Source organism: Dicentrarchus labrax, unplaced genomic scaffold (assembly GCF_905237075.1).
Source record: "Dicentrarchus labrax unplaced genomic scaffold, dlabrax2021, whole genome shotgun sequence".
NCBI classification, from domain to species: Eukaryota; Metazoa; Chordata; class Actinopteri; family Moronidae; genus Dicentrarchus; species Dicentrarchus labrax.
This window is the reverse complement of record NW_026136718.1, coordinates 24,349,469-24,359,491: the sequence shown is the minus strand read 5'-3', so window position 1 is coordinate 24,359,491 and position 10,023 is coordinate 24,349,469. Positions and strand designations below refer to the sequence as shown.

Sequence of the window (10,023 nt, the reverse complement as noted above, 5' to 3'; positions counted from 1 at the left end):
TTTCACTCTTTTTTCATTTGAATTTATTAACAGAAATGTATTAACATTTAATATGCAGGAATGAGACCTTCTGTGAATACATGGCACAATCATATTATATACATTCTTTAAGGAGACAGTGCACAAACATGGTGGTAGGAGGGGTAAATAGAGGAATCTTAAAATGACCCTTCAGTGGGCTCTGACTGATGTGAGCCAAGTGAGAAACGCTGAATTTTTTAAGTTAAAAATGTTGTTGGTTTTTTTTTTTTTATAAAGAAACATGGCTATTACCAAGAAACAAAAAGTAATACTACAGTTTTGTCGCACATCAATTTCTATATACAAACTAGGGACCGGTAATTCACACAAACCAGAGGGAGAAATCTACCACAGTGCTAGGCTGGAGCCATTTTTTAACTCTGTAACAATATACATAATTCCCATGTAACACAACAATTACATGTGCAGCTGATCACCCCACTTTATTTTAAAGAAACTAAATCAGAGCAAACGTGTTTGTTCCTCTCTTTAGCTTATAATGCTTTAAAGCTCATTGCACATTTTTCCCCCACAGACGTTTGTGTCTTAGTAGAATGCCTGTATGAATGTGTGTATTAATAGGTGAGATTAATGCAGTCTCTTTGTGGCAGCTCTTCTGCTCGTGGTTTGCTCAGAGTTCAGTGTCCCGTTAAGTAGTCCTGGGTGGAGTCTGAAGCGAAGGAGTCCGCGTCCTCGTTATCGGAGTCTTCGCTGCTGTCGTCAGCGGCGGGCTCCCCGGACAGGGCGATGCGGGCGTAGTCGTCGGTGTCGATAGACTTGCAGAAGTGAATGGCGTACTTCAGTTTCTCCTCCAGTACCTGTTTACACGAGTACCTGGGCAGCTTCAGCAGGAAGAAACATGTGTAGGACTCTGGCAGGAAGTGGTCAGGGGGGTTGTACTTATCCAGCACCTACAGCAGGGACAGAGAAGAGTTATTAGATCTTCAAATCAGGTCAATATAAAGCTGAATTTATATGTCTATGTTAAGGGGCTAATGCGTTTAAAAAGTTTTGATTCCAGTACATTTCTTTATTTTGTTCGTTCTTATTTGCTTCTGTGTTATTTTTTAAACATCAGCTCTACTACTGTCTGATATAACTCTGCTTCACAGAAGAGATTTAGTTTCTACTGTAAGCTCAGTGAGAATGATTGTTTAAATTGTCTGTATGGACTTTGGTACAACTCAATACAGACAGACAGGCAGGCAGGCAGGCAGGCAGGCAGGCAGGCAGGCAGACAGACAGACAGACAGACAGACAGACAGACAGACAGACAGACAGACAGATACATAAGATAAGTTGTGGTTTAATGTGCTTAACTATTTCCTGGCTAGGTGGAAGTCTCCCTGTGTTGCCTAGCAACCCCAAGATTACAGATTAAACTCACTCATCTCACTCTCAGCAAGAAAAGGGAATAAGCATGTTTTCGAAAAATGTTTCTTAAAGTCAAATTTATCACCACATCCTAACTGCATGCGAGCCTAAGACAAATCGGTCTGTTATTATCCGTTATTATGCACTTCTGTTGTCATGTAAACCAACCACGTTCCTATCAGCTGTGCGCTGGAGATCAAACTGGAGACATAGCCAGTGCCATTCAAGTAAGAGATGGGCGAGTACTGTCTATGTTTGTTCTTTTTAACCAATAAACACGTTTCTTTGCTGTAAATGACATTAAATACAGCAACAGTAAGCAGGCTGGTATTAGCCATTACTTTTCTTAACTTTTTGTAGATAAATGCGGAGGTAGATGAGGTTTAGATTACTCCTCATTTCAACTTCATGAATCAACCTTTCCTCTGCCACATGCAGTGCTTCCAATGCGAGCGACAGGAATCAACAGAAACCCGGACGACACTCGGGGGCAGTTATAAAACAATGTTGTTAACTTTAACAGAGGAGCGTAGAAAGCATCTTGACTGGAAACATCACAAACTGGCATCAGATGTGCACAGCCCAGGACAGGAGGACTGCAGCGGGTGATTAAAACCACCCAGAAGATGCTCAACTACCCAGCATCAGTGATTATCAATGACGTGAGGTGCCTGCGCAGAGCCCAAAGGCTTCTAAAAGACAGCACCCACCACAGCCACAGCCTGTTCACCCTGCTGCTGTCTGGGAAGAGGAACAGAAGCTTCCACTGCCGTACTAACAGACTTAAAGACTGCTTCTTCCCTCAGGCTGTAACAATTTCTCATTGATCAGTTTTTATTATGTTTTTAAAAGAAGAATAAAGGGAATTATATCTAATTTTCATTCTACAACCTTAAGTTGTAAATGACAAAAAATGACCTTGAATCCACAAATTAACGTATTTTCATGAGCTTGCGTCACACGTGCACTTAAGACAGACTTCTTACCTTTTTAATACCACGAAGAATGCAATGTTATAACACAAGATACCAGCCAAATGAAAGTATGACCCGTAGCCAATTACTTATCAATTAGAAATGGCCCATTTAAGTTTTTATTAAAATCAACCATTATAAGAAAATGAGCTTTCTAGCTACTGAAGCTAGCAGTCGTGACAGTGTCTGATGGTGTTGACTGCATGCACATTCCACCGTTGCAGCAAACCCATTTTTACTTTACACTCAGATACTAAAACATTTCATAAGTAACATTTTTTACCCAATTTTAAGATCTTAAAGATTTCCACTTCTTACCTGCACAACGAAATCCCGCCCACGGAAGTCAGCGATGGTGCGGGGCAGGCGTGTGCGGCCCCAGACGAACCTCAGGAAAAGAGACCTCTCTGTGTTGGAGAAGGACTCCATCACCTCCCAGAACCACTGGATGAGCGGCGACGTCGGCTCCACCCCCTTATAAGTGGCCACTGACTTCAGCAGGTGGAGGGGGATGTCCGGGCTTCCACACACCTGAGGACAGGAAATGTTTACTGTCAAACCAGAGCACAGGAGGAGGATAGAGGCAACGTCGGTACCTTGAAACCTGCTCTCACTCACCATTGTTTCCAGTTCGTAACCAGTGAAAAGCGACAGCAAGGGAACGGGAACTACTCGAGCCATTCCCTCACGCACGGCAGAGACCTGCTCGTCAAACTCGTGGAGCCTGAAGAGTGGACAAAACAGACCGAAAGGGTAAACACACACAAACACACATTGGAAAGTGCACGTTTCGTAGAGTCAGGTGGTTTCTCACCTATAGTTAATTGCAAGGCGGACATATTCAGCACGGTTCCCCAGGGTGATGTGGGAGTATTTGGAGCTGAGCTGGATGTCCTGGCCGCTGGCGTTGGGCACTGTGAAGGGCAGGGTCATGGCCTCAAACTCCTCCGCTGTGGCCTCGTTGTCCCGGATGTACATCAAGCCGGGAATAAAATCCTTATCAACCTGGGAGATACAGAGCAGATACCCGCTTAATATTCTAACACAACTATTACATCCATTTGTCTGTTTATAACCCATCATTCCGCCTGGTACATGCATTCATCTATCTGTGTGTAATTATGTGTGAGTGCACTCAGGTCCTCGTGCTCGAAGCACAGTTCCCGTGAGCTCCACAGCCATCGACTCTTTCTCAAGTCTTGTGCTGGAGTTATTTCCCATCCAACCTTTCTAATATCTCAAGGGCAAAATTGCCAAACAAGAGCAGCTTTGTGAAGGAAAAGAGCGTTTTTTACACTTCAGTATTCTCCCAAAGACGTTTCAGGAGCTCATGATCACAGCGTGAGGGCAGGAGTGGCCATCTCTTACGCAAAAAGCTGAAGTTGGTGGCTCACAAGTTCTTTTAGTAAAATGAACATAGATTTGAACCTTTCTGAAGAAGGTCCAGTGTGAGTTTACAGAGGTTTCTCACTGCAGAGCTCAGGGGAGCAGCGCGCCGACAGGCTCAAGGTTTAATCTGAGAAGGAATGTATAGGACCATGTTCTTTTTGCAGGTTATAATGCAGATCATGAGGGTTTAAATGTTATGTAATATGTGATATAAAGATACATTCTTTTTTGCAAATGGCAAAAAATATGATTGCGATAATTTTTTCCATATCCATATAAATACTGATATTGATTTCCACAGATCAATATCAGTATTTATCACAATATATTTTGATAATGCTGCCAGTTTGTTGGCACCAACCAACAGCAGAATATTTTTCTGACAATCTTAATCTACGCTTCGTTGCTTTTGAGGTATCCAAACTACTTCCATATACTTGACACTGTTACCTTTTTTTGTCAACCGTTTCCTCAGCTTTGGAGGATAATGCAGGTTCACTTATATAAGCTCGGTGTGGCTGTGTGAAACAAACCGGCTGTGGATTAAGACGGGCAGCAAGTTACTGCAGACAGAGTAGTAGAAGTTTGTGTTCTGCTTGTTCAACAGCTGTTTGATAAATTGATCATAATGTCTCCCTTTTGGTGCACTTATAGATATTGAACATTGTTGTTGACTCCACTAAAATATATCCTAATGTCTGTTTCATTTCCTCCGCTCTGACGTTACACTGCTGTCCGCTCTGTGTGTGGAGTGCCCCGCCCTCGTGTAAACAGGCAGCGCCACAGACAGCAGAGGCAAAGATCCACTCATTTTTTTCCCTCTTTTACAGAGGAAATCTACTCCACATCCACTTTCTTCACTGATCCTTCAAACTATGCTTTTCGAAAGGAAATGGGTGTGTCCTCTTACGTGCAAGCAGAAAGATGCAGACTGACTAGCTGTTGTTATTTATTTACACTGTGTGATAGGTGGTTAGATCTATCCATATCAAGAAAAATGTTTATCATCGTTGACATAAATTTTATCACAATCCTGTATTGACATTTTATCGCGCAGCCCTAGCATAAGACTTAAAGGGTACAGAGCATAAAAATAATGTAAGACACAAAGCTGCTTATCATTTAACAATGTGCCTCATGCAAGAACATTTTCGTATTGTTATTCTAAAACTTTCTATGTGAGGTTTGTGTTGGATTTCAGATTCACCATACTCTTAACTTAACTGCACAAACCCAATGCACAAACAAAAATTGTTTCAGTGTGTTCAAGAGTGGGTGCACATTTGTGAGATCAGATCATTAGCACAACTGACAAACATAAATTACGGATATGAGGATATCTGTTCTGCAGTTTGTGGGCAAGTTTCAAAAATGTTATCCAGGAGTAAAAAGAAGAATTTTACACTGCATAGCTTAAAGCTGCGCTGTCAGGAACCAGCTGAAGAAAACATAAAAAATATATATGAGTGTCAGTAGCTGTATGGGGGACCCGAAACTCCCAGTGAAGTATAAAGATTGGATGTTAGACATGAAGGAAGCTGATAAAGCAATGAGGGGAAAAAAGAAAAAAACTATTAACCTTAGCAATGAAACACAGCTCAGAGTCAGACATTACACAGAGATTACAGGCTTGTTTTCTAACATTATTAGAAAGTGTTGATGAGAAATTGTTAATAATTCAATAATTATCAAAATACTTGACAACTACTTGATTAATCGACTAGATGTTGCAGCTCTAAAGAGAAGTCAGTATTATAGTGACCAGCATCAAGACCCTGGCGCAGCTGTTGGAATTACTGAACTGTTGCCAAAATATGCCAATAAAATCTAAAATAAATGCAAATAAAATGTTTAAAACCTACCTGCATTCAAATTCATTACAGATTAAGGCAATCTTATTATTAAATTAAACCACTGTGGAGAATATCTATTAATGACTTATTAATGACAATTTTGTTTGCACTGAAGATTCTATGATAAAATTAATAAGTTCTGTCAAATCACTTAAAAACAAATGTGTTTGTACGAGTGGATCCAGCATGAGGCCCAGTGTTTGAAAAAAATATAACACTCAATCAATCATTATACTGGATACACACTGAGAGCCCTATTGTGTAGAGAGGAGCAGGGCTGTGTACGTACCTCACTGAGGTCAGCAATGGTGAGGTTCATGCCTGCCAGCTGTTTCCATACCGGCTCTGCCAGATTCAGACTAAGAGGGCTTCCAGTCCGGATTGCAATGCCCAGGAGCACTCCTGCAGACACAGCATGGCAGAGCACATTACTCACAGATCAAACATGAACAATCATCTGTCACCGTGCTGTGCAGAGTGTTTACAGCTACACAGCAGAAATATCTATATGCAGTGAAGCATGCTCAACAGTTCAGGGCCAGGTGTTTTATCAGTGAAAATGCACATGAAGCATTTTATGCATTTTAAAATAAACATGCCTATATTATGTTTTTGTTTATCTGGGATTAACACACCAGAAGACCTGACTGGGAGATTAACTGGATTATACCTAGGAAGCGGAACATGCTCATGTGAAGAGGGGACTTGGCTGCGGGATTGAGCAGGAAACAATCCCTGTTGGCGCCCGACTCGTCGCGACCGTTGGGGGTGACGATGAGCAGCGGAGTCAGGGCGTTCTGCAGCTCCTCGCACATTTCAGCGATGGACTCGCTGTAGCCTCCGCCGCAGTCGTCCACAGACTCCCCTGAGACAAAAAAAAGTGTTTGATTTATTATTCTTCAAAAAGTTAACAGAAATCATGAGACATTCTGGCAAGAGCCGGAGATTACAGCACCTACCCACAAATTTGACCTTCCACACTCGATGAGGGAGCAGCAGGCTGTCTGGGCTGAATGAACTCATTTTGGCACACATCTGACCAAATACAGACTTGGTTCCGTCAGGACCCGCCAGGCCCCCTTTGCTACGGGAACGCTTCACCTGCAGGGTGAAGAAGAAGGGGGGAAAAAAAGGGAGATTATAACTTGATTTGTTTCTATTCTGTGCTTAATAACTTCCTGCTAGATAGAGAGGAACTACTGATAGGCATGAATGCCTGCATATGACTGTCTTCACAACCAATACAACTGGAGCTACAAGGGGGGGCTTGTGTAGAGGCAGTGGCCCAAACCAAGACTCTATGTGGAGTAAAGTCTAAAACTCAACCCAGGAACTCCTGCAGACAGGCTGGAGACACACACACACACACACACACACACACACACACACACACACACACACACACACACACACACACACACACACACACACACACACACACACACACACACACACACACACACACACACACACACACACACACACACACACACACACACACACAGAGAGAGAGAGAGAGAGAGAGAGAGAGAGAGAGAGAGAGAGAGAGAAAATCCCCTTATGAAACACATCACATGTAATGCTCAGGAGCCTGTCTGGAACATAGCCTCCCAGTAAGAGTGAGAGGAGTAAGGGGGAGGGAAGTACAGTAAAAGGGAGTAGGACACTTGAAGAAAGATAACAGCAATTGTGCGTATGAGCAGGCAGATGTTAAAAATATGTGTTTGAATGTTATTTGGTACTGTACCTGTATCCTGTTGAGTTCCACCACAGGTCCATGCTGTCTGTCCCTCACCATCGTGGCTTGAACCACCTTCCTGAAAGCTGCTTCCTGTTCACAGAAGACAAAAAGTAAGATATTGTATATTATTGTACATTATTATGTACAGACATACAGTATTATACTGTATTGTTATATTTTGGCTGTAAACACAGCTGTTTATGTTTCTGGGATTTAAATTCATGCTATCTCACCTTCCCCTGGGAGATGAGGATTCCCCTCAGGGTGTCAAAGCCCACTGAGGGTCCATGGCCTGTCTGACCCAGTCGACCCTCCAGGTCAAACATGGGTATACAAGGGCAGAAGAGCTCTGAGATGTGATGCAGCAGCAGTAGCCTGTTCCTCAAGGCCATGATGGGGATCTCCTGCAGGTGGTTGTACTCCATGGGAACCTTTAACACACCACACAGAAAGTCAGAGATTGACAGCATGATAGGCATTTGAAAGTCTGCAAGCGCCTTGTTTTAATGATGCTTCTGTGTGCAAAGTTTACCGCCATCTACTGGAACATGTGGACAGAGAACTAATTTTCCAATATACAAAGAATGACAGTTCCTTTTTATTCAGGTACAGTACCTGTGCGGGCAGTTTCCCAGCGTTGGTGGGCTTGCTGGTGGACCAGGCGAGAGTGTGAGCAGAACCACAGGCTACCCTGTTGATTTTCTTGCCCTGCAGTGCAGCCACCAGCCGTGGCCTCTGGATGGCATTTGTGGTCCCATCTCCAAGTTGGCCCTCATCGTTGTCACCCCATGTGTACACTTCTCCTGAGCCAAACACAACAGCAAAGCTTGCTGTGAAGTTGTAATCCAACCCGACTTATCTGAGCAGTTGGGACTCAATGATACCAACTGGCAGAATGGCAAAGAGAACTTGTACAATAAACTGATCAGTGGGGAATATGTACAAAAATAGTGATCATGCATAAAATGGTCAATCCTACCATCCTCTGTGCAGCACACACAGTGCAGGGACCCTGTGGCGATGGCTATGACCTTCTTCCCTTGTAGCCCCTGAACCTGTCTAGGACGTCGAACGTGGTCGTCAGAGCCGTGGCCCAGTCGGTGATAGTCCCCTTTCCCCCTAGAAATCACATGACACATATAAACGACTAAACCATCTCATCTCAAACAACAACAGTAACCCAAGTGGCCATGACAGGTCTACATACCACGTGTACACTGCCCCAGACTTAGTAAGAGCCACAGAAAACTGAGAGCCACATTCCACTTTGACCACTCCAAGGCCGGTGAGAGAGTCGATCTGAAAACAAGAAATCAATTCAACAATCATTTGTTGGTGTTGGACCATAATGAAAAATATAACAGATCTCTTAAATTATTTCATACATCCAACCACAACGCACATCCATTGTGCCTAAATGAACCCCCCTTTCAGTTCCACTTAAACAGGTAAATAAAAATTAATGTATGTGAGTTTTTTGAAGTTTTAAAGCGCCTGAATATATTCCTCAGTACAGTTGCATGTGTTGAGTCATCTGATTACTTTTACAGACAAACGGCATTAGATGCTTAGATTCTTGGAACTATAAAACAGCTATTTAAGAGGAAGTTGTACATTGCTGCATGTGAGATTCTTAATAAAATGCTTATTCACCACACTGGGCCAAGAAAAAAAATCCAGCTCATAATTCCCCATAAAACCAAGACAAATTTTTACACTTCTGTTTTTGTACGACGTAAACAAACAAGCTATCATGTGTTAATTAGTTAGCTTGAGAGGGGCAGGTAGGTGGATTTTTTAACTTTGGACAAAGCCAGACTAAGAGTTTCTCACAGTTTCCAGACTTAATGCTAAGCTAACGTAACCATATCTGGTCTGTGGCTTCAAATTTAGCTTAATAAAAGGTATCGATTTTCCCATCAGCTTTCAGCAAGGAAGTGAGTAAGTGCGGCTTAGCTTGTGGTTGTTAACAAACTCTGGTCTCTTCTTGTATAAAATAGCTAGCAAAAGAAGTATTAAGTGATGCTTCTGCTGACCTCCAGTGCACACTCCTGTGTAATTTGCCTTACCTTCATGGGGATTTTGCAGCCATCACTGCCTCCCCGGCCCAATTTGCCGTAGTCCCCGTCTCCCCAAGACCAGACCATGTCATCGTCTGTTAGACACAGTGTCTGAGCGTCCCCGCTGCCGCAGGCTACATCGATGACCCTGTGACCCTGTAGTGCATCAACCTGGATAAACCACACAGACACTAACATCAGCTTTACCTCACTGTGACTGTCGGGAAGTGAGGCAGAGTAAACCGTTTGATTCTTGCCCAAACACTTCGGGTTGACAGTTATTTTTTTTTTTTTTTATATTTGTCCATATATTTTGTCCATATATATATATATAAATAAATAAATAAATAAATAAATAAACACACACACACACACAGCACAGTATTTTAACTTGTGTGAGAAACTGATCACTGACCAGCTTGGGTTTGAGCTGGTCCTCGCTGTCTCCGTGACCCAGTCGTCCGTAGCGACCCTTGCCCCAGGTGAAGAGCTCCCCACTGGCAGTGATGCAGGCACTGTGTGCCCCTCCGGCTGCAATATCCACCACTTCCACTCCTCTCAGAGACTCAATTACACGAGGACGGTCACAGGGGCTAAAGTCAAGAGGAGGC

At 43.0% G+C, this 10,023-nt stretch overlaps 1 protein-coding gene across 2 annotated transcripts in view; it reads right to left on the bottom strand.

The window, feature by feature from the left end:
- Positions 1-10,023, bottom strand: part of herc2 (HECT and RLD domain containing E3 ubiquitin protein ligase 2) — a 43,488-nt gene continuing 33,465 nt past the window's right edge. For both annotated transcript variants that reach the window (XM_051376680.1, XM_051376681.1), the window contains exons 78-91: positions 9,828-10,005; positions 9,422-9,583; positions 8,560-8,651; positions 8,332-8,471; positions 7,968-8,155; positions 7,586-7,783; positions 7,359-7,442; positions 6,571-6,712; positions 6,282-6,476; positions 5,901-6,013; positions 3,184-3,374; positions 2,988-3,093; positions 2,688-2,900; positions 1-932 (exon numbers count right to left, since the gene is read on the bottom strand). In XM_051376680.1, the coding sequence (XP_051232640.1) occupies positions 660-932; positions 2,688-2,900; positions 2,988-3,093; positions 3,184-3,374; positions 5,901-6,013; positions 6,282-6,476; positions 6,571-6,712; positions 7,359-7,442; positions 7,586-7,783; positions 7,968-8,155; positions 8,332-8,471; positions 8,560-8,651; positions 9,422-9,583; positions 9,828-10,005 (2,275 nt within the window). In that variant the 3' untranslated portion in view covers positions 1-659. The remainder of the gene's footprint in view (positions 933-2,687; positions 2,901-2,987; positions 3,094-3,183; positions 3,375-5,900; positions 6,014-6,281; positions 6,477-6,570; positions 6,713-7,358; positions 7,443-7,585; positions 7,784-7,967; positions 8,156-8,331; positions 8,472-8,559; positions 8,652-9,421; positions 9,584-9,827; positions 10,006-10,023) is intronic.